We start from the raw sequence: 25,355 nt of genomic DNA on the forward strand, positions 1-25,355 counted from the left end.
TTTTTAACCCCTCAAGGCACATTTTACTAAGCATTCTGTATTAAGAATGCTATTATTTTCCCTTATAACCATGTTATAAGGGAAAATAATACAGTGAATAAACTTTAATGGGGTCCGGGGTTGCTCATCCCTATCATCTCCTAGCAACCATGCGTGAAAATCGCACCGCATCCGCACTTGCTTGCGAATGCTTTCGATTTTCACCCAGCCCCATTCATTTCTATGAAGCCTGTGTTGCGTGAAAAATGCTGAATATAGAACATGCTGCAATTTTCACGCAACGCACAAATGATGCGTGAAAATCACCGCTCATGTGCACAGCCCCATAGAAATGAATGGGTCCGGATTAAGCACGGGTGCAATGCGTTCACCCCACATAATTTAGGTTATGCAGAGGTCTTGAGTGCAGTACGTTAGGAGATTATAAATGGAGGCTGCAGGCTTACATTCAAAATGGAGCTTATTAGCTGCACATAACAACCCGGGTAGAAAAAAAAAAAGAATCTCCTGTACAGTGTATATGATGATCATAAAATATGCCAAATGTAATTATCCTGGCTGCAAACTGGGCGACGGAAACCAATATCCTGTCAGGACATGAGCAGGCTCAATAAATGTAATATTCATATCAAGTAAAGAGAAAACATCATCACAAGATGAGAATATATTGAATTACAATCATACTGAGGAATCTATGGGAGGCGCATGAATGGCGCCGGCCGGGAAAAGCAAATCAACTTCATATCTGCAACTAAATAGATTTAAATGCTCCTAAATAGGCTGAAAAATCATGTTATCCTGGCGCATCTGTTTTAGTAACTACTTGTGTTTCCATGTAATAACAATTGGGAAGCAACTTTTCATATCATTTTATGTTGTGCCATCCCTCTATCATTCCTAGCATACGTTTATGAATAAAATGCCAGCAGTCTGCACTGGACTTGTGTCCCTGTGTAGTCTGACACGGACAGCACTGTATGGGTGTTGTTAATCTGTGCAGGGACATACACCCAGTTGTCAATTCATTGATAAACTTCTGATAGGAATAGTAGAGCAATGGCACAACATAGAGTTATGTGAATAGATGCTCCAAAATTGGTATTACATGGCGAATGCAATTTTTACTAAGATAGACATGCCAGGAGAGGTGACAGCTCCTCTTTAGGCCTCATGCACAAGGCCATTGTGCAGGTGTTCCGTGCATTGGCGACCGCAATTTGAGGATCATTCAACTTAAATGGGTCTGTGATTCGTCTGCACCGTACAAAAATAGAACATGTGAATGGGTCTGCATCCATGATCCGGGGAGCACACAGCCGGTGCCCGTATATTGCGGACCTGCTGTTTGCGGGCCACAATACGGCCAAGGCCGGGAAATCACATGCTTGTCAGTGAAGGAGACCTCAGCATTTACATGTGATCTCCTCCACAGTATGGGGAGGAATGACCGCTAATGCCACCACTCTTCCCCATACAGACTTGTTTGCTGGTAGTAGATTCCCTTTACACCGCCAAATAATCACTAATGAGCGCCCCTATGAACGATGTTAGCGATCATCTGGCCGAGAATTAGCCCGTGTAAAGGGCCCTTTAGGCCACCTTCAGACAAGCATTTTCACTGCGTAAAAAAAACTCTGTGCGGGAGCGCAAATTCCCATGGTGAACTCTACTCCTTTGACTCTACCGCCCAGCATTATAGTGATTTATAATGCTGTATGTTTCTGCCAGACATAATTTTGTAAAGAACTGTACTGACATAATGCTGTCAAATCATTTAAGTGGAGGTCAGGCAGAGACACAAAGCATTATAAATCATTATAATGCTGTACGGTAGAGTCAAAGGAGCAGAGTTCACTATGGGAATTCCCGCTCCCGCACAGATTTTTTCAAATTTTTTCCAATAATCCAGAATATCTGACACTGGGAGGAACTGAATCAATCGTTCATGATAGGTGGACACATCAGCAAGTGTTATAGTGCTTGTGGTTGCTTGATGCCAGACCCCAACAGATCGAACAATGCGACATACTATAGAGTTATACACTTTATAAGCCTATGGATTCAAAAATGGAATCTGCTCTGCCCTCTAATGATACTGGTTTTATTCATTGCCTCTAAGTACTCGAGGTTACAGCAGAAATGTTAAGTGCAATTTACAAATCTTCTAGGTATCTTTTCCTTTGGGCTTAGACTGACTGCAATAACATCTGTGCGGGATTATCATTAAGTCTTAGGCTACATGCACATGACCGTATGTGTTTTTTTGCGGATCCACTGTAGCAATGCCTAAAACTGGCAATTTTTTTTGTTGTGGGGCTACGGAACGGACATACGGATGCGGATAGCACACGGTGTGCTGTCCGCATTTTTTGCGGACCCATTGAAATGAATGGGTCTGCATCCTATCCGCAAAAAAAACGGACACAGAAACAAAATACGTTTGTGTGCATGAGGCCTTAGAGGTAGAGGTCACCATTGCTGCTCACCTTCAGTTAATAACTCACCACTACACAGTTCAGGATAAATACAGATGCGGTTGGCTGATATGATATGATCCGAGCTTCAAGTTGAAACTGTTGTGAAAGGCGTAACACTTGCCGGAACAATATTTTGCCGGACTAACTCAACTGTATGTAATGATACCTTTACTTAATCCCAGTGATCCTTTGCTTAATCCCAGTGAAAAAAAATACTTTTAATCCATATGCAAATGAGCTGTTAAATGCACTGAGGGCAGGCCCAAGCCACTCTGTGCACCCTTTCTCCTCCTCCCCTTTGGTGCACTTAACTGCTAATTTGAATATGGATTAAAAGTACTTTTTTTTCTCCGGAATGAAGCGACGGCTGGCTGAGTATCATTACACTCAGCTGATCTAGCCCTACAAGACGTTGTGCCTGTTTCAGACTGCCTTTAGGCTAGGTCTACACGACGACATTTGTCGCGCGACATTTTGTTGCACCAATGTCGCGCGACAATTTTTATAATGGCAGTCTATGGTGTCGCACTGCAACATGCGACATGCTGCGACTGCGACGCGACAGTCGCAGAAAATCCATTCAGGATGGATTTTTCTGCGACTGTCGCGTCGCAGTCGCAACATGTCGCATGTTGCAGTGCGACACCATAGACTGCCATTATAAAAATTGTCGCGCGACATTGGTGCAACAAAATGTCGCGCGACAACTGTTGCGCCCTATCTGTCGCGCGACTTTTTGTCGCGCGACAAATGTCGTCGTGTAGACCTAGCCTTAAGGACACAGCAACTTTTTTTTTTTTTTTTTGCCTTCCAATGCCTATAACCTTTCCATCGCCGTAATCATATCGGGGCATGTGTTTTGTGTGACAAGTTGTGTTTTTTTTTTCCAATGACATCATTTTGGGGTATATAATGAATTAACATAATGTTTTAACTCGTATTTTTTTGTTGTTGTTTTTTTGGCTGGATGAAAAATCTATTGATTTTGAGGGTCATTAGAAATTTTAGATATGCGTTTTGCACGCGCGTGATAAAACACTGACTGTGGTACCCAGACCCGAACCCGGACTTCTTCACAGAAGTTCGGGTTTGGGATCGGTGTTCTGTAGATTTTATTATTTTCCCTTATAACATGGTTATAAGGGAAAATAATAGCATTCTTAATACAGAATGCTTACTAAAATGTGGCTTTAGGGGTTAAAAAATAAATAAAAATGAACTCGCCTCATCCTGTTGTTCGCGCAGCCGGTATCTTCTTCTTTCTTCTTCTTTCAGGACCTGCCAAAGGACCTCATTCTGTATTACGAATATTATTTTTCCTTATAACCATATTATAAGGGAAAATAATACAGTGAATTGACTTTTATCAATTTAGGGTTACATCATCTTCTAGCAACCATGCGTGAAAATCGCACCGCATCCGAACTTGCTTGCAGATGCTTGCGATTTTCACGCAGCCCCATTCACTTCTATGGGGCCTGCGTTTTGTGAAAAAAACACTGAATATAGAACATGCTACAATTTTCACGCAACGCACAAGTGATGCGTGAAAATCAGCACTCATCTGGACAGCTCCATTGAAGTGAATGGGTCCGGATTCAGTGCGGGTGCAATGCGTTCACCTCACGCATTGCACCCGCACAGAATTCTCGCCCGTGTGAAAGGGGCCTAATGGTTTCACTTCATTGTAGCAACACAAATTACAATATATGTGGTTTTTATTTATTTTTATTTATTTTTTTGTTACTTTTTATGTCCCACTAAGGAAATGTTAAAAGGTGGTCCTTTGAGCACTTACATAATACACTGCAATACTCCCATATTGCACTGTGTTATGCCTGTCTGTTTCATAATGACAGGTAGACTAATGCCTCATTCACAGGTCAGTGTATTGGTTTCCATGATTTTGAGCCAAAACCAGGAGCAGCTCTAAAAACAGAACAGGTGCAGATCTTTCCCTTCTACCTTATGTCTGTGGAGGCTCCACTCCTGGGTTTGGCTCAGAATCACTGATGGAAATCACTGACCAAACACTGATGTGTGAATGAGGCTCGCACACATACCAGACCTGGCTTTCATTAGGTCCCCAGCTGCCACTGAACCACAACCCTGGTGCCCAGGCAAGTGAAGCCTTGCTCTCATTTTTGCTACAAGAATGTTTCTATAAGGAACTTGCAAAAAGCTAAATGTATTATATGAGAAGAGCTGGTGACATATGGAAGTAAATGTTTCTGTATTATGAGAAATTAAAGGGGCTGTTCCAAGTTTTAAATGTATCTTCTATCTCCAGGATAGGGGAAAAACAAATGATTGGTGGGGTCTGACCGCTGCGACCTCCACCAATAATGAAAATGGGGGACCTCTTCCCTCAGTCTGATAGTACAGCAGGTTGGGCATGCACCCTGCTACTCCATTCATTTTCTATGGGACTGCTAGAGATAGCTATTTATGGTAGTCCCATAGGCAATGAATGGAGCGGCATGGCACAAGCTCAACCTGTCGCCTCATCAGACAAGGGAACCGCTGTTCTCTGGATCGGTGGGGGTCCCAGCAGTCAGACTTTCACCAATCATTTAGTTATTCCCCATCCCGTTGATAAAAGATAACTTCAAAACTTGGTACAACCCCTTCAATTAGTGATCATGATGATATTTTTGGACCCATTTTATGAAAGAATATTGCATAAAGTCTCTTCAATCTTCAATGGTTGTTTATTGGTTGTAGGAATCATCTGTCCAGTAAATGTCAACGGCCTTCATAATGTCATTCCTCTACGCTGATGTAATGTATATGTAGAGTCATTATACACCTTAAATACAGGAAGCCCCGCGGAGTTTATCATTACTAGGACTGCTGAACAGTTCTGACAGATATATCTTACTTGCTGTCAGACGTACCCTCTAGGAGCATAAACTCTCAGATACAATATAAATCTGTCAAATATATCTTTAGGGTTGTCAGATCTCTCTTCAGCAGGGATGTACGAGGAACTTGACAAACACTTGATGCATGTCTTGAAAGGAGGAGATAGTTTGTTTACTTAGCGAGACCTTCCAGACACTTTCATAGTCTTGTGTGCTTCTCCCACTAGGAAACGTTATACACTTCATCTTCAGTTTGTAAAAAAAACTGATAAAACATTTCCAAATTCAAGAAAGTATATGATAACAGGGGTATGCAAATCAGCTGTTAGCAAGCTCCGCCCTCCGCTCCTCTAATGCCTTCTGATGTAAGTCGGCTATCCTGGTCGACCTTTTAAACAGGCCTCAAGACATGACTTGGATAGTAATTCATGATATGACAAATAGGAATTCTCATTGATGTGAAACCAGGGCAGTACGGTCTTAGTGAGGGTCAATTTATATTTACTGATATAGCAGGTGCCCTATTTCTGTCGGTCTGTCTATATGCCCAGTTGTCTTCTTACCTCACAAGTGATACCAAAAAACACTAACCGTAAAGGGGTTTTGATAGGGGATACAGTAAGTAGCTGATCTCTGGGAGTCTGACTGTTCGGACTCCCCCGCTCCTCCACTCATTCTCTATGAGAGCCCAAGGAGATAGACAAGCTCTGTATTTCCGGCGCTCCCGTAGAGATGAATATAGTAACAGTACACTTGTTTGAGCTGCCGCTCCATTCATTTTGAGGGGCCCCAGTGGTCAGACCCTCACTGATCCAATAGTTATCCCCTATTCTATGTATAGAGGAGAACTAGATATAATCGGAATATTTTACAACTCATACCGTTTTAACTGAGATTTGCTGTCCTTTAGGGCCCATGCACACGAACGTATTTGTTTTCCGTTACTTTTTTTTACAGGTCCGTATGCGGAACCATTCACTTTAATGGGGCTTGAAAAAAACGGAAATGACTCAGTTTGCATTCTGTGTCCGCATGTCCACATATTCGTTCCGCAAAGAAAATAGAACATGTCCTATTCTTGTCCGTTTTGCAGACGAGGACAGGCATTGTTCCAATGGATCCGCAAAAAAAACGGATGCAACATGGACATCACACAGATCCGTGTTTTACAGACTGCAAAATACATACAGTCGTGTGCATGAGCCCAAACAATGAGCTTTATATCTATATTACCACAGATACTAAGGGGTCCTGAAGTGCTATTTTTATTTCCCTATTGCAGATAGTCCACTGTGGAAAATCAGCACCATAACTTTATTATTTTCTGCTCTCCCTGATTGTAAATCACTGCGCACTAGTACGGTATGAGTAGAATAATCATCATTATATTATAAAATAACCGGTCACACCAAGTCCTTTCAAAATATAAAGTTTACAGCGTTGATCCTGGTAGTAGGACTCGTACCCTGTGACTATCAATTATTACAAAATTTCACCTTCCATTATAGTTGTTAGGAAATACAGAATAATGCATATTTTTGTGATAATAATAATAATAATAATAATTATAATGCAGATCTCTTAAAGCTGAACTTGTAAAACAGGCTAAGGCTTTGCAGCCTTGACAATGTGCTGGCACACAGTGACCTATACGGTACACAGACGGAGAATGGCTGGATAAATAATGCATCAAGTATTTGTGTAATGAAGTGCTGCTCAAGGAACATTCAGCCGGCTGACATGGCTAGCTAGGCATAATTTATTTTTAATGACGCTTGAACTTGCATTTTAAACAAGTGCATCCCAAGACTCTGTTTGCCATAGAGGATTTTATCTGGCCGAGACAAGCTTTGTTGCCTTCACAATATCCATTATGGGGGATTACCTGCATTTTTGTATTATAAAAGTTATTGTGCTTGATGAAATTACCAATTTGCAATGCAGAATCCTCCCTATTTAATTTAAAGGGCATCTGTCAGTAGATTTGTACCTCTGAAACTGGCTGACCTGTTACATGTAGCAGCTGAAGGCCTCTGTGTTGGTCCCATGTTCATTTGTGCCCACATTGCTGATAAAAATGACGTTTTAATATATGCAAATGGACCTCTAGGAGCAATGGAGGCGTTGCCATTACACCTAGAGGCTCTTGTTCTCTTTGCGACTGCCACACCCTCTGCACTTTGATTGACAGGACCTGTTGTGGTGATGTTTTCCCTACCTGGCCTTTCAATCAAAGTGCAGAGGGTGTGGCGGTTGCAAAGAAAACAAGAGCCTCTAGGTGTAATGGCAACGCCCCCGTTGCTCCTAGAGGGCCTTTTGCATATATTAAAACGCCATTTTTCTCAGCAATGCGGGCACATATGAACATGGGACCAACACAGATGCCTTCAGCTGCCAAGTGCACATGTAACAGGTCAGCCAGTTTCATAAATACCAACTGAGCGCAATTTATAAGATTATTTTTCAATCCCATAAATGTTTCCAAACATTGTACATAAAGATTAAAAACAAAATCACCTACTGTTGGGGAAAAATATATCCATAAACCTTAATTAAAGGGGTATTTCAGCCAAAAGCATTTTAAGTCGTTGTCTGGGAATTTGATATTGATGACCTATCCTCAGGATAGATTCAGCGCCCAGCAGCGGTGCAGATACAATTGTTTGAAGAGGCCATGGCGAGCACCACGGCCTCTTCCTAGGTCAGTGACGTCATATTCATCAGTCACATGGCCAAGCCGCTGCTCAGTCCCATTCAAGTGAATTGGCCTGGGCTAAAATCCCACTGTGCTTGGAGACTGCAGCACTCATCATGGCCTCTTCAAACAGCTGAACGGCGGGGCTGCTGGGAGTTGGACATCTGCTGATCTGATATTGGTGACTCATTACCCCCAACTGCACAACCATGATTAGGAGGAGTTGGAATAGACTGGTGGTTGAGCATGTCAAAGTGTATGACATGGATGGAAACAATTACAGAACTTGGCTATATCTGTCGTTACCTGTTTTCATCAGTCCCGTAGACTGACATGCTTGACCGAACAGTCAAAGCTGTAGCAATAATATTTGATATATGTATATCTCTTGTCTTTAGAGTAATCCAGATGTTATACCAAGTGAAGAGAAGAAGCAACTCCCTGGAGCTGTGAAACTTCCTTTGCCTGCAGTCAACCTTTCAGAAATTCAGAATATAAAGAGTGAACTTAAATTCGTACCAAGAGCTGAGGAGCAGTAGTATCTACTAAAAGGTGAGTTATTGGAGCATCTGACTCTTTAAAAAAGGTACCTCCATCAACTTTATTCATTCCTATTTCATTTATACATATGTTATTGTGTGGGTAAAGGGGTATTCCAGTTGTACCAAGTTATCTGAAACAGTGACCTGTGCGGCGCTGTTCCCCCACTCATCACCGTGCTCATCTGTGATCTCTACTTCCAGCCTCTGTTGCAGCTCTGGACTCTGCCTGTGCGGTTGGTATTACCTATGTGGATTCCGCTCCACAACTTCCATTTAACGTGGACACTTCTTGTACTAGGCTGCTGATGTGGCAGTACGCATCACTCCCTGGGCGGGGCTGAGTCATGTAATGTGATCTCATTAACCTACCCTGGCTTTCCTGCAGGTATTTAAGTGGCTCAGCCCTTTACACAGACGCCTCAGAGTCAAGGTCCTAATCTTCTGCTAAAGAGCTTGTGTACCACTCCTGTTCATACTTAGTTCCTGGACTTCGTTTATCGTCTGATCCCTGCCTGCTTGCATCGCCTCTCCCATTGCCGACCCAGATTGTCTGACCTTGTTCCTGTGCCGCCTGCCCTGAACCATTGCTTGTTCTGACTACGTCTCTGCCTCTTCCTCCGGTTCCTGTCTTGTTGCTCCTGGTAATGACCCTGCCTGTCTGACCACGTCTGTACTGTCGGTACCTTCGCAGGTACCTCCTGGTCTGCCTGGACCAGCTGCCACTGACTGGTTTACACTCTGGAGTAGCCCCTGGCAATTACCGACAGTCAAGCCTATTCTCCCCTCCAAAGTATTGCTAGTCAGTGGCATAGTGGATTTACATCCGTTGATCCTTGACATTATCCCCTATCCACAGGATTTTGGATAACTATTAGATGGGTGGGGGTCCTGCTGCTGTGACCTCCACCTGTCACGAGAACGTGGATCCCGTACACCACAGCTCCCCGAAATGAATGCTGCAGAAGATCAAGCACTGCACTGCCGCTCCATTCATCTCTATGGAAGTGGCGGAGACAGTGCTCAATGTTTTTCGGAATGCCTGTAGAAATAAATGGAATGTCAATGCGCATGCTGGACCTGCCAGTTTATTCCTTTTGAAGAGCCCTGCAGTGTATGGGGTCCCCGTTCTTGTGATCAGAATCTAATAGTTTAACCCATTTTACCCATTTCCCCAAAAGTCCGTTTTTGTGCAGGAGTAGAGCGGAGCCCATGTGCTGTGTCAGGATCACCTTGACTGAGCTGAGGGAGAGCTATATGAGAGCTGGTCAACTGCACTCAGTTTGTTAAATGGAGATGTTCAAGTGTTGCACCTCTGTGACAGCAACGCCATGGTTCTCCAGTAAAGAATTGTTTCATGTCCTGCTTTTATTACTGCTGCCCACTTTAAGTAACTTGCCCTCTCCCTCCAGCTCTTAAAAAGAGCTCATGCGCAACAATATTATGAGTAGTACAGAGACATAATATAGCATCTCTTGAAGTCTATAGGACCATACTATACCACATTTTTTTTTCTACCTGTTAGAAAGGTACAAATGTAAACTGTAGTAAAAGTAATCTTTTCATCTTTGACTGTATTTGTGAGTTATAACCTCCCTTCTGATCCTCGGCTGTTTCATATCTCTCCAATTAACAGCATCTTATGTGTGGACAGGAAGCCAGTTTCTCTATGTATTCCTATGTGACCCTCAATGTCAGTCTTAGGAATGAATATAGAAGTAACTGACTTCCTGTCCTGTGTCAGTTGCATAGGCAGAGTGTTGGTCATATGACTCAGTGTCATGGTCCCTCCTGTGACATAGGTTAGAAGATCTTAGAGACTGGCTGTACATTAGGTTATCTGACAGCCTATCTGTTTTTACTTGTTGCAGTGTTGTTGTTGGTAATGATCACACCTCTTGTCTCAGGAGTAGCTTGTGATCATTACTGCTCCTCTATTTAGTCTGGACTCACACTTCATACCATGCTGTTGATATTATTTGCCTGGAGTTGGAAGAGCTGATGTGAGTTCCTCATCGGTGTTCCTGCTCATCTATTTTCTATTGAAGATAAGTGTACTTCCCTTTGTATTTTGTTGTTCCCATTTGCTTGTTGTTTACTATGCCTCAGGGAGATGCTGGTTCGCTCATCTGGGAAGGAACCAGTGGTCTCTGACCCAATCACTACACCTAGGGCTTTCCAGGGTTTCTAGGGCCTAGGTTTCCTGTGTATGAATATTTCCACCTTCAGGGTCTATTCATACTGATAGGAGTCAGGGCTAGGTTTAGGGTTTCCTAGGTGGTGACCTCTTCCCTTTCCCTAGCCCCGAGGCCTAGTTTCTGATAATTTTCCTTCTGTTGTCATTCTGGTGTTCCTCCCCTCCCCCCACTTTGTGACACACAGCTCAGGCTCACAAGGGAGGTTATAACTCACAAATACAGTCACTGATGAGAAGTTGACCTTCATTACAGTTTACATAATGTACCTTTCTAATGGGCCAGAGAATAAATATTTTTTGGGAGTGTTTCTTGAATGGATTTTGTTTTAATGAATTTTGTGCTGCACATGTTTTAGCCACTGTTTCCTGCCTGGATTATTTTATAAAGTCAGGATGTGGGGAGTGTTACCCTGGTGTCAGGCTTTCCGGTACAGGTAACTGTTAATCTTTTTAGAGAAAAAAAGCTTAATTAAGATTTTCAAGGGCATAGAAACAGGTGTGCACTTAGCGTGACAGTGACAATGAGACAGTCCTGGTATCTAAGCAATAGTATGTAACTGGCAGACACTACTATCTTCAGTGCCAGACACAGAGATTGATAGCTTATGCCAGGTGACTCACTACATGTCAACACTATATCTATGGCATGGTCCTTGGCAGCTGTGGCTGAGAGTTTTATTCTTACTTTTAGTCAGCAATGTATAAGACATCATAAAAACAAGATATCGGGACACTGCAGCTCGTAATAGCAGATCCAACATGTAGTTATTACTTCTTACCTTGTGCCTATTACTATTTTACATCATTACATTAATGGTATATCCATATCCAGGCAGATTGTAGCTTACTGTGACTTCTAAAGTTGTTTGTGTCTTTACTGGTTCTTCGTTGGTCTTTGTTTTTGTCAGGTGCATTGTTGTTATTGAACTGGCTCACTCCATGCTTCAAGGTTCATGAAGATTCTCAACCACTCTGCATGCCAGTCCATTAGCACTTCTGAATAATTTGGAGATTGGCATATTAGGTTAAAGGGATTGTCCAGGATTTTTTCTTTTTTAATTATGTTTTATTGAAGTAAGTTTAGGGGTTGGTGTCATTGCTGCAAGGTTTGCAGGGGGTTGGCAGGATCCTGCAGCTCTGTAGTATGGAAGGTTGGCAGAATGGAGCCTTCTAGTGGCATGGTTAGAGTAATTACAAGGTGTGGTCCACTCTTGAGCAATGTGGTGCTGGGGAGCGTCAGCTGCCATGGTTGACAGGAGAGATGTATATGCCAGTCTCAGTGACCATCATGGGAGTGCTAATTTGTTGGGATGTTGTGTCACCCATGTGGTCTGAGGCGGGTATATAGATTATGGCAGGGTTCATTTCCTATCAGTCAGGCGATGTATCACGGCACCAGTAGAGACAGCTGTCTGACCATAAGTGACTTTCAGTTGAGTGGACCATTGCGAGAGATCCCTGGAAAGACCACTGTTGTAGGTGTGGATTATGTGGCCTGTAGGAAACCTGCTGCCATGATCTCCATCCCACCAGTGTCAGACTGGGATGCCTAGGGCCCACCGTATGGATACATTCAATTATTACCTGCTCACACAACAGCAAGATGCTACCAGATGATATTAAATATGGGGGTCCCTGCTGCAGGGGCGTACCTAGAGCATTTGGCACCCGGGGCGAACCCTTTGTTTGGCAACCTCCCCCCCCCCCCCCAAGAAAGTTAAGAAAACATGCACAAACTTTTTTCAATGTTTTCAATAATATTTATTACAAAACATTCAGACATCCGCATGTGTTTTGCGGATCCGATCCATGTATCAGTGGATCCGTAAAAATCATACGGACGTCTGAATGGAGCCTTACAGGGGGGTGATCAATGACGGAGGTGATCAGGGAGTCTATATGGGTGATCACCCCTCTGTCATTGATCACCCCCCTGTAAGGCTCCATTCAGACGTTCGCATGTGTTTTGCGGATCCAATCCATGTATCAGTGGATCCGTAAAAATCATACGGACCTCTGAATGGAGCCTTACAGGGGGGTGATCAATGACAGGGGGGTGATCAGGGAGTCTATATGGGGTGATCAGTGGTTCATAAGGGGCATCTCCTCTCCTACATAGCGCCACATACCTCTTATATCCAGTGATGTCACCTTTGATGTAGACGTTCTCTTTCCTCATCTTCTCCATTCAGACCAGACCGCCATGATGATTTTTCTGCCATGTCCCGTCTCTGCAGAGATTGAGAAACAGACATTAGTTTCCTGCCACCCCCAATACTATACTGCAGAAACAGTCCCCCTGGGAATACTACTATAGTGCCCTAGTAATCATGTTCCTCATAGCCCCCAGTAGTAGTAAAGCTCCCCATAATACCCCCTAGTGGTACTAATTTTCCCTATAATATGACAGTACATGAAATACCCCCACTTAGTGCCCGCAGTTGAGCTAATGTCCCCATAATGTATGCCAGTATAAAATACCCCTATATAGTGCCCAAGTAAATGCCCTCATACTGCTCCTCTCCCCCTTCCCCATAGTGTCCCCCATAATATGCCAGTAAAAAAATGCCCCTTAGTGCCCCCAGCAGATGCCCCTATAGTGCTCCTCCCCCACAATGTGCCAGTAAAAAAATGCCCCTTCTTAGTGCCACCATATGCCTCAATAGTGCTCCACTCCCCCATAGTGCCGCTCTCCCCTATAGTGCCTCCCATAATGTGCCAGTAAAAAATGCCCCCTTAGTGCCACCAAATGCCAGTGCCCCCCATAATGTTCCAATACAAAAGACCACTTTAGAGCCCCCACTTCCCCATAGTGCCCCAAATAATGCCCCTATAGTAACACCAGATGCCCCATAGTGCTGCTCTCCCCTATAGTGCCCCCCAGAATGTGCCAATAATTAAAAAAAAGCCCACAGATACCCCCATAGTGCTCCTCTCCCCCATGGTGCCCCCCCATAATGTGCCAGTAAGAAATGCCCCCATAGTGCCAGCTCCCCCCCATAGTGCCAGCTCCCCCCCATAGTGCCAGCTCCCCCCCATAGTGCCAGCCCCCCCCATAGTGCCAGCCCCCCTATAGTGCCAGCTCCCCCTATAGTGCCAGCTCCCCCTAGTGCTAGTTCCCCCATAGTGCCAGCCCCCCCATAGTGCCAGCCCCCCCTATAGTGCCAACTCCCTCTATAGTGTCAGCTCCCCCTATAGTGCCAGCTGTCCCTATAGTGCCCCCCCATAGTGCCAGATCTCCCCCCATAGTGCCAGATCTCCCCCCATAGTGCCAGCCCCCCCTATAGTGCCAGCTCCCTCTATAGTGCCAGCTCCCCCTATAGTGCCAGCTCCCCCTATAGTGCCCCCCCATAGTGCTAGTTCCCCCATAGTGCCCCTCCATAGTGCTAGTTCCCCCATAGTGCCAGCTCCCCCCCATAGTGCCAGATCTCCCCCCCATAGTGCCAGGCCCCCCCCCCCCCCCCCGCAAAGAGGAAAAAAAAAACGAATACTTACCTCCATCAGCTCAGCAGCGATGCAAGCCTTTTCCGGCCTGTGTCCCTGCTGTGTGCTGCCGGAGTCAGGCGTCGCGATGATAATGACATCATCGCGCTGCCTGATCCGGCCTCTGATAGGCTGCAGGCATTAGTGCCTGCGGCCTATCAGAAGAACAGGCGAGGGACACGCCTCTCCCTCCCCTGCCCCACAGCACACAGCGGCCGCAATTACATCCAGGGCCGCGCCGCCTGTGGCGATCGGCGGTGCGGCCCTGAAGAATAAAAAATATAATTTTTTTTTTAAAGACAGGCGGCCTGGCACCCCCCTTGTGAGTGGCACCCGGGGCGGCCCGCCCCCCCCCTTGGTATGCCACTGCCCTGCTGCAACTTTGAGAAGGTAGGTCCTGGGGAAAAGAGGATACTGGTAGCTTTCCTATATACCTAGAAGTCATCTCAGCTCTGATTGTGTCTATAATAAAAAAAACTTTTCTATTATAATCTATCACGTTTTTTATATGAACATAGGCTGGTTGAGGTCACTTTTGTTGAGGTGCTGTACATTGAATATGTGTATGTAGTGCAGTAAGTCGGGGGTGGGAGACTAGGGGCCTATCTTGCTCAGGGGCCCACTGGGGGATTCACCTGTACCCATGTGCGCCAGTCGAAGCCCGTATCCCACTGATGAAGAACTTGATCCTCTTGGACTGTAAAAGTTGATTTAAGTAGTTTCTGTGTACCCTCCATCCGTCTGTTACCTCTTCCCCGTAAGAGACTGTTTACCCTCTGAACCTGTTCCTTGCACTTCAGCAAGTCACTGGTTTTTGCCTCAGTTCACAACAATATCAGATCGGTGGAGTTCTGACTGCCCACACCCCCACCAATCAGCTGTGATCGCCAGCTGCCGATGCCGGAACCAAACCAGTGGACAGAGTCAGCAGCAGAATGCTCTGTTCACTGTGTAATGTCCATACTGGCTGACTGCCACTAAGCTCCCGTTCCTTTCTGGCATCGGTTTGGCGGCTTCCAAAAGCAGCTGACTAGTGGGAGCACCAAGTGTCGGACCCCCATCGATCTGCTATCGATGAACTATCTATTGCAACTTTAAACCATGGCACGTATGGGTAAAGCATGGCAACTAGCTGTAATCTTCATGCAGTTACTGCAACTCTGCAGCAACATGTATGAATGCCCATAATGTATTATCATGAACATTCCAGGAAATTGTTGGGGGCCCACAGAACAAGTTCATATCCATTATAATTTTATTTCTTCTTTGCACCCACAGTTCATGTCATCAAAAAGGATTAATACATTGAGATTCAATTAGCAGCTTCAGATATTGGTCCTGTCTGAATGGGTCTTTGCATATTTACTGCATTTACTAAGGAACCTCTGGCCCTCTAGTGGCCCAATCCAACCCTGCAATAAAAAAAGATGTAGAGCAATTTATTAGGGAATTGCTTTGTGAACAATTCTGTTCCTTTATTTTGAGTCGTTCTCTTTTCAGTAGTAGACATTGGATGGTAAACTATACAACTGCAGGCATTTCACGTAGCGCGGCCTGTACTCTCCTTACGCAATGCACACACGGGTTGTCACGATCTGTCAGCTATCATAACAGCCTGAGGATACAGAGAATATGGGATGTTGTAAAGAGCTCCTGTATAGCCTATTGCCAGATCTCCCTTGCTTGCAAAGGGAGAAATTCAAATAATACCATTCTATTAGAGCTTGTAATACAAGCAATTGCATAAAACTTTTTTGACCATCTCATTCTGCATACATCATAACTTAAATAGGAGAACATCTACACAGAGACATTATCAGATGCACAAATTCAGCGTTCGCTCAGGACATAGCAAACACAGGATTTGCTTTTGAGCCTCAGTGTGCATGATCTTCTGTATATTGGCTGTCAATGACATGTTTCTTCTCAGTTCAGTGATTCTTAAAGCTTGATGCTGTCTTGGAGGTATGGACAGGATTTTCAATGTTTGATTCTGTTTCAATAGGCGCGTTGGCAGATTGTCAAGTCTTAATGCCATTGGAGTTGACTGATCCTTATCTTGTGGAATGATTGCCTAATAGACCGGCATCAAATACGCAGAATGAAATTTTCTCAGGCTTACTGTCTAAGGCCTCCTGCACACGACAGTATTTTTTAACGTCCCGCAAAACGTGGTTCCGTTGTACCGTGATCCGTGCCGTTTTTTCTTCCGTGATTTTTGGAGGATGCACGGACATGAAAAATGAAAAAAGAAATCTAAGTCAAGTTTGCCATTAAAATGATAGGAAAAAACGGACACGGATCACGGACGCGGATGACAATCTTGTGTGCATCCGTGATTTTTCACGGACCCATTGACTTGAATGGGTCCGTGAACCGTTGGCCGTGAAGAAAATAGGACAGGTCCTATTTTTTTCACGGCCAGGAAACACGGATCACGGATGCGGCTGCCAAACGGTGCATTTTCCGATTTTTCCACGGACCCATTGAAAGTCAATGGGACCGCAGAAAAACACGTTAAACGGGACAACAGCCATGGGTGCACACAACGGTCGTGTGCAGGAGGCCTTAGGGCAAGTTCACATATGTGTTGGAGACTCTGTTCGGGGCCTCCATTACAGATTCTGTTAAAAAGCCCAGATGAAAAGGTTGCGTGCAGGTCTTTTTCATCGGGTAAAAAAACTAGGATTCCAAATGGAAACCGAATGGACCCCATTGAAATCAAGCTGTCAAAAAGAGCTGTCAAAAATGAAAGGTGGAATCTGATTGGCTGCTATGGGCAACTAAGCCAGTTCTACTTGACACCAGTTTGATAAATTACCCCAAATGTCCCTATAGTGTCTACAGCAATTATAATGTCTCCTAGAGTGCCCCCAGTAATAATTACACAGTATATTGTGCTCCAGATAATAAACCCTGTATAGTGTCGCCAAAAATAATAGAATTGCTCCTACAGTGCCTCCTTAATAGCAAGGCCCCCACCCTGCCCCCATATAATAATTTCCCCCACACTACCCCCTTATAGTAATCCCCCATAGTAATTCCCCCCCATACAATAATTTCCCCCACACTGCCCCCATATAGTAGTTTGCTCCCACACAGTAATTGCCCCCACACTGCCCTACACAGTAATTTCCCCCACGCTGCCCCCACACAGTAATTTCCCCCACACTGCAGTTTACCCCCACTGCAGTTTACACCAGACTGCAGTTTACACCACCCTGCCCCCACACAGTAATCTCCGCCACACTGCCCCCACACAGTAATTTCCTCCACACTGCAGTTTACCCCCACTGCAGTTTACCCCAGACTGCAGTTTACACCACCCTGCCCCCACACAGTAATCTCCGCCACACTGCCCCCACACAGTAATTTCCCCCACACTGCCCCCACACAGTAATTTCCCCCACACTGCCCCCACACTGCAGTTTCCCCCACACTGCAGTTTCCCCCCACTGCAGTTTACCCCAGACTGCAGTTTACCCCACCCTGCCCCCACACAGTAATCTCCGCCACAATGCCCCCACACAGTAGTTTCCCTCCACACTGCCCCCACACAGTAGTTTCCCCCACATTGCCCCATATAGTAATTTGCCCCGACATAGTAATCCCTCCCATAATAATTTTCCCCCACACAGTAATACCACCATAATATTTTTCCCCACATAGTAATTTGCCCCTATACTGCAATTTCCCCCCTATGTACTGTCTCTTCACATGTCCTCCTGGTCGTCCCCCCCCCCCCGTTGCCCCCAAAGTTGGCACATAAAATAAAAAAAATAAAAAACAAAAACAAAAGCTAAATACTCACTTATGTCCGGAGGCAAGCACGCACACCTGCGCCGGGGGTTCACTACCGCATAGGCCTCAGGCCTACTAGGCCTGAAGCCTATGGCGGTGATCAGCACCGGGGCAGGGAACTATGTGTGGGCGTTCGGGTCGGCGTCGGGCCCCCCAGAGGTGCTGGGCCCGGGGCTGCCGACCCGATGGTCCCTATTGTAATCAGCCACTGATCAGTGAGGGTGCTGGATGTCGGACCTCCGCTAATCAGATACTGATGACCTATCCTCAGATTAGGTTACCAGAATCTCATCAGCGGGGGTCCGACACCCAGGACCCCCACTGATCACTGATCAGCTGTGTGAGGAGACCATGGCACTCCTGTGAATGCTGCTTCCTCCTTACAGCTTACCAAACACAGTGTAGGTGTAGGACCTAAAGAGCATCATTGCAGTCAGCATTGAGCTTCAGATCAGAGATCCAAAGTTGATTTGATCAAACACTTCAGTTTTAATGCTGTCTCCATAAAGCATTAAAATGTATCCCCCGAGACTTCGGTGAATGAATTCGGTAATCACTTCTGCGTCTTTAAAAACATTTTAAAATCGCAATCTGAAGTCGGGTTTGGTACCGAGTTACCAGCCGGTACCAAACCGGACTTCACATTCCAAATTTTAAAGATGTAGAACTGAATACCGAATTTATTCACCAAAGTCTCGCGCGACTTCAACTGAAGCTAATTTTGCCTCTACTGACAGGTCGCCGTATAGCATTGAAACATAGTGTTTAAACTAATCAAATTTGGATCTCTGATCCGAAGCTCAATTCACTGAACACTAGTCATCAGTATAAAAAAGTTGGAAAATCCCTTCAAGAGTCTAAATTAATCTAAATGAGTGAAATAAATCCCAGCGGGTGCTTGTAAGCGAACTTCAAGGTTTTATTATTTCATATGGACGCGTTTCAGCATATCCAGCCTTAATCAGCTGATGAAAGCTGGATATGCTGAAACGCATCCATGTATTTATTAGATATAATATGAAATAATAAAACCTTGAAGTCCGCTTACAAGCACCCACTGGGATTTATTTCACTTATATTGTGGTCTTGTGTCCTCCCTGTGCGGGTGCGGCTTTGGTCCCGGTGCCGGCTATTTCTTAAAGGGCTTCTGTCGCTCCACTAAACTCATTTTTTTTTTGTCTCCTTAAAATCCTTATGCTGCGATTTCTCAATATATAGGGCTATTACTCCGTTTGGTTCAGTAGTTATATAAAGAATGTACTGTCGGGTGTACATGTGACGTCATCGGCGGAGGCGCACTAAGGATGGAGCGGCCGAGTGAGCGTCCTCCACTGAGTGTGCCTGCGCCAACTGAAGACCAGCGTGAGATTTAAAATGCAGACAGGGCCAGTCAGAGAACGAGCGCATCCGCTGGCCCTGTCAATCAACATGAGGAGGGGGCGTCATTATGAATGGAGGATGCGCTACCTGCTGCTAGAGAGGTAATTTGCATATTATAAAAGTCAGTTTTTTTATATAACTACTGAACCAAACGGAGTAATAGCCCTATATATTGAGAAATCGCAGCATAAGGATTTTAAGGAGACAAAAAAAAAAAAAGAGTTTAGTGGAGCGACAGAAGCCCTTTAAATTAATCTAAAGACTGGAGCTGCAATGAACATTATAACTTTTCATATTCCATGCAGCTCACCAGAGTGTGTGAGGTCTCCGGGTCAACCAATCAGCTGATAAATCCTATATTCTAGAGTGGCATAAATTAATGCCAAAACATTACAGAAAATAGTATAATGATGGAAGATAGCCTTTAAATCCTACTCACTCTAACCTTGTAGACAATCTTGTGATCAGAGGGATGTCCAGTATTTTTGCTACCTGAAACTTGTTTCCCTCTTCTAAGAGTTTGCTGCACTTCTGAAGCCTAGGCAGACCTAGCCACCACTTATAGAAAAGTCCTCACCTTGCCTCTTGGATGGTGCACCCCTGACTGCAGTGATGCTCTTCAGGTCCTACAACATGGTACCCGATCATCATTGCAAGTTTCCGTATGTGACATCGATGAAGGCGAACAAGCTCAAAACAGCAGGCTGAACAAGGGTTTATGATAATATCTAGTACATTGGAAAGAAGAGGGATGATTGGCTGTTTGTGGGGTATGGACTTCATGCCTCAGTCATCATACATCATTTCCTTTCAGAGTTACTTTTTTTCATCATAATCTCTGTTGCAGATGTCATTTTCCCAGAGTCTCAAAGAAGGCCTCTGAAATTGCTAGCAAGAGGTGACCTCTCTTAAATGTCCACAGTGCACGTCCACCAGCAGTGTGGATGCTGAATACTGAACACTTCAATGCTGCACAGCCTATTGAAATCTTTAAAAGACATATTTTCACCTGACATTTGTGCTGAATTGCCACGTGATGTTGGTTAACTTTGTAAAGACCTATTGATTGTAGAAGTCTACAATGGATGTAATTGTATATCAAACAGTGGATAATCCTGCAATTGATCCAAGGTTAAACATTCAAATCAAGGATTTCTGAAGAGGCATGACTAAGATTTTCTAGGGCTAGCAGCCAACCATCATCCAGATGCTAAGCGGAATAAACATAATAGAACAGGGTTCAGGATACTTTGACACTGCAGCCACTGTGAAACTACAACTCCCAGCAGGGGCAGATTGGCCATAGACCTTACAGGGAAATTTCCCTGTGGGCCGATGCCCAGGGTGCTGCTGGCAGTATTTTGTGATGGACTGTGATATTTGGCTCTGTTGGGGTGGTATAATGTGCCACAATATGGTATTGTTGGCCCTGCCTTTCATCAATGTGGACCCAACTACAAAACGGGGCCACTTTTAGTATTTTTTCCAGGGCAGCTTTAAATTCTCATTCCGCCCCTGACTCTCAGAGTGCATATTTGCTTTTCTGTTCTTGTTTCTCCAGCTGGAGTGTCGGGGCTACTCTGATGGAACTTAAAGGGCGTTTTCTGGGATTAGACATCCGAGGCATTGATGTTCATTGGCAGCATCTGGTATTCTAGCTCTGCCCCCATTAAAGTGAATATATCAGCTCCAAACTACGGAAAGTGGTGTAGAGTGTCAATGACGTTGAATCCGATTTTGTAATTTTTATCTTCATACGCACTTAGGCTATTTTCACACTAGCGGCAGCCTTCTCCAGCAGGGTGTTCCGGCAGGAGAACAGCCTGCTGGATCCATGCTACAGCTAGTCCACTGTGCCGCTGGAAGTCCGCTCCGGCACCACTCACTATAATGAAGGCGGGACATGTCGTCGTTTTATTCCGGCCGCCTCTCGGCATGTTTGCCATGCTGCGGACGGACTTCCGGCTGCACGGTACACTAGCGATAGCACGGATAGCATGCCGGAGAAGGCTGCCGTTAGTGTGAAACTAGCCTTACATGCTGACACTGTTCTTCCACAAACCGGCAATAAAATGCATCGAGAGGACTCCCGAGCTTATGCACATAATGGAGAGGACTCAAGGAGGAGCACAGTGTGAAAGCGCAAGTATGAAGATAGAAATGACATAATCGGACTTGGCATCACTTCCGCTACACACTGCTTGTGCTAGTTTGGGGAGTGTTTTGGAGCTGACATATTCCAGTTGTAGAGGAGTTCTATCAGACACAGATCTGATAACACGGGAGCGTGCACGCACAAGCTGTCCTGGAAATTTCTGGAGAAAAAAAGCAACCCTATTTTCTAATTCTTAACAACCCTTTTAATAGTAAAAATGTGAGATAGTAAGCCTGGAGCTGACACTATAGCAGTAGCTCCTGGAAGCAAGTTTCCTGCAGTGATCCCTGTAGTAACCCTAGGATCTATCCCAAGCTAATGAGCCACACTTTAAAGGGACAATATCAGAAAAGATCTGCACAGTTTTCCATGCTATTAGTTAAATAATAGAGAAGGCTATTGTGCAGCAGGGCTGAAGATCAGCTGGAGGCAAATACACACCAGTATCAGCGTGGTGTCCCTGCAATCTGTAAAGAAAATACAGACACCCAGCTGCAAATCGTGAAATACCATCAGACTTCAAGTATTCCTGCCCAGATTTATTTCTATCCACAAGATGCTAGTGTAAAAACAGCACATAATAGAAGTTAAAAACACATCTAATACAGCGCCTACTTCATGGTCACTCATAACCCAATTTAAAGGGGTTGTCTCATCTCGGTATTTCCTGGCCTCTCAGGGCTGTCCTGTGCTGATAGGTTTAAATGAAGCCACAGACGAGCAGGGCAGAAATAATGCAATCCCACCCCTTGCCTGTGCGTGCACGCTCCCGTGTTATAGATCCTACAAGCTGCGGGAGAATGTGACCGAGCACAGGCGAGGTGGCTGTGGTGGGAGTCACTGCGCATGTGCATGAATATGTGCGCACTCGTTCCTGCCAATCCCGGCCACCAGAGCAGCCGGCCAAAGCTCTTTCCATGCGCCTGCGCGGCCACCGCTGATAGCTATTTGGGACTCTTAGCTGGGGAAAAAGAGTTCACAGAGGAAAAATTGAAAACAGAAGTAAATTGCTAAATCAATTATCACGCTGCAAGGAACAGAATGACTATTGATTAATGAGGTGAGACAACCCCTTTAAGTTTCACCTCTTAGGATTAATCTCTTTAGGATAGGCCATCAAAGTATTGAACCTGGAACTCCTTTAAAGCTTTTTAGATTTGTTTATTAGATTTGACAATAAAAGATTTTCAAAAATGTAGGTATTTACTTTTGAGTTTTTAAAACTTTCCTGGGGGCTGCTCATTTGATGATGCACACTTCCTTCCTGCATGGTCTGTATAAGACAGTTCAGCAGTGTGTACATGGCAGCTAAAATAGGTGTAACTCAGTTGACAGAGAATTGTCCTTGATTATTTGTCTTTAGAAAGTGGTGGGGAACAGTCCTCTACCACAAAGACCAGGGACTGACAGAGGAGATGCCGTTTTATCTGTGTGTATAGTGTTACTATTCTGTCTTACTTAGGTCTCCATCAGTACTATAGAGCCATTATTAACTCACCAATTGTGTTGATCGAGCACCAAAGTGCTCGGGTGCTCTGGCCGAACACATCGGGATGCTCTGATGCTCTACCGAGCACCCGAGTATAATGGAAGTCAATAGGAGAACCCGAGCAATAAACCAGGCACCCCCTTCTCTGAAGAGGGGAGGGTGCCTGGTTCATAGGAAAAGGTCAGAAATTGACGGAAACACCACTGAAATGGTTCGGGAACAGCATGGGGAAGATGACTGGATGCATCTTGGACTCCCAGGTTGCTGCTGGGAACGATGTTGTCTGACTTTTACAGACTGACAATAATACGCAAAAACTTTGTGGTACAATTGTTCATGTAGTGAGACTTCTACACTCATAAGCCTATGCACTAAGTGAAAGGGCTGCCAAAAATTACAAGGAACCGGCATTCCAATACACCCTTTTGTTACATCATACACAGCCTTGAAAAATTATGATTGCTGGCCTGCTGGTGACTCTCAAAAACATTTGAAGCAAGGGCCTGCTGATCTGACCATCTAAAACATTATGAGCGAGGGCCTGCTGCCGCTTTGGTGACGCTAGATAACCTGGAGCTGATCGCACGTCCCCATGATGGCGATGATCCATTTGGATGTCTGCCCTATCAACTTTAGATGTTATTTTCAGCGTCAACCATGCTGACCACGGGTAACGGGGAATCAAGGTTCGATTACGGAGAGGGAGCCTGAGAAACGGCTACAGCTACCACATCCAAGCAAGGCAGCATGCGCGCAAATTACCTATTAGGTATAATAAGGTGAGGGCTTCCAGGTGAGCTGACCCTGTAAAAGATTTTAGATCCAGGCCTGCAGGTGAGCTGACCCTGTAAAACATTTTAGGTGCGGGCCAGCAGGTGAGCTGACCCTGTACAATATTTTAGGTGCGGGCATGCAGGTGAGCTGACCCTGTAAAATATTTTAGGTGCGGGCCTGCTGGTAAGCTGACCCTGTAAAAGATTGTAGGTGAGGGCCTGCTGGTGAGCTGACCCTCTAAAACATTGTATGCGAGGGCCTGCAGATGAGCTGACCCTGTCAAAGATTGTAGGTGAAGGCCTGCTGGTGATCTGATCCTGTAAAAAATTATATGCAAGGGCCTGCTGGTGAGCTGACCCTGTAAAAGATTGTAGGTGAGGGCCTGCTGGTGAGCTGACCCTGTAAAAAATTATATGTGAGGACCTGCTGGTGAGTTTACCTTCTGAAAGGTTGTAGGTGAGGGCCTGCAGGTGACCTGACCCTCTAAAACGTTATATGCGAGGGCCTTCAGGTGAGCTGACCCAGTAAATTATTGTAGGTGAAGGCCTGCTGGTGAGCTGACCATCTGAAAAATTATATGCGAGGGGCTGCTGGTGGGCTAACCTCTAAAAAATTATATGTGAGGGCCTTCAGGTGAGCTGACCCTGTAAAAGATTGTAGGTGAAAGCCTGCTGGTGAGCTGACCCTGTAAAAAATGATATGCGAGGGCCTACTGATGAGCTGAGCCTGTAAAACATTGCCCACTCCTCGCTTGTGAATAGCAGAAGCTGACTGGAAAGGCGACGACCATGTTGCAGGTGGTATTCCACTACTGCCCTCTGCTGCTCACAAAGCCTTGCTGGCAATTTCAACCGCTGCTGCAGCGTTGACAGACCGGCTGAAGCTGTCGATGACTTTCGGAAATGTGCACACACGCAGCGCACCTTCACCAGTAGCTCAGGGAAATTGGGGTAGGTTTTGAGAAACTGCTGAACCACAAGTTTGAACACGTGGGCTAGGCATAGTATGTGTGTGCGCTTGCCGAGCTCCAAAGACGCCACCAAGTTACGGAAATTATCAGACACAACCATGCCTGGTTGTAGGTTGAGTGGCGAGAGCCACAGCTCAGTCTGGTCTCTTATCCCCTGCCACAGCTCTGTGGCGGTGTGCTGTTTGTCCCCTGAGCATATCAGATTCAGCATGACCTGTTGCCCCTTCCCCACTGCAATGCTACACTGCTTCCAGATACTGACTGATCACTGACTGGTGCTGCACGCGAATAAATCGGAGGTGGAAGTGGAGGAGGAGAAGTGGGGTTTGGAGACACTAACGTAGGGGCTTGCGGAAACCCTGATCGATGTAGGGCCCGCAATCCTTGGCCTCGGTAGCACTTGCGAAGGTCCAGGTGCAGGGAGGGAGGTATCCGAGCCTTCACCACCGACAGGGGATTGGCCAGCACGTAACACAGGGGAATAGGAGGCAGTGGTGTGACCCACAGACACAGAGGGTGGACCCAGGCGTT

The 25,355-nt window shown here is 45.3% G+C and overlaps 1 protein-coding gene across 3 annotated transcripts in view; it reads left to right on the forward strand.

The window, feature by feature from the left end:
- Positions 1-25,355, forward strand: part of SMPX (small muscle protein X-linked) — a 121,173-nt gene that overhangs the window by 89,112 nt on the left and 6,706 nt on the right. For all 3 annotated transcript variants that reach the window (XM_044283961.1, XM_044283960.1, XM_044283962.1), the window contains one exon: positions 8,435-8,588. In XM_044283961.1, coding sequence (XP_044139896.1) covers positions 8,435-8,575 — 141 coding nt within the window. In that variant the 3' untranslated portion in view covers positions 8,576-8,588. The remainder of the gene's footprint in view (positions 1-8,434; positions 8,589-25,355) is intronic.

This window comes from Bufo gargarizans, chromosome 3, assembly GCF_014858855.1.
Source record: "Bufo gargarizans isolate SCDJY-AF-19 chromosome 3, ASM1485885v1, whole genome shotgun sequence".
NCBI lineage: Eukaryota > Metazoa > Chordata > Amphibia > Anura > Bufonidae > Bufo > Bufo gargarizans.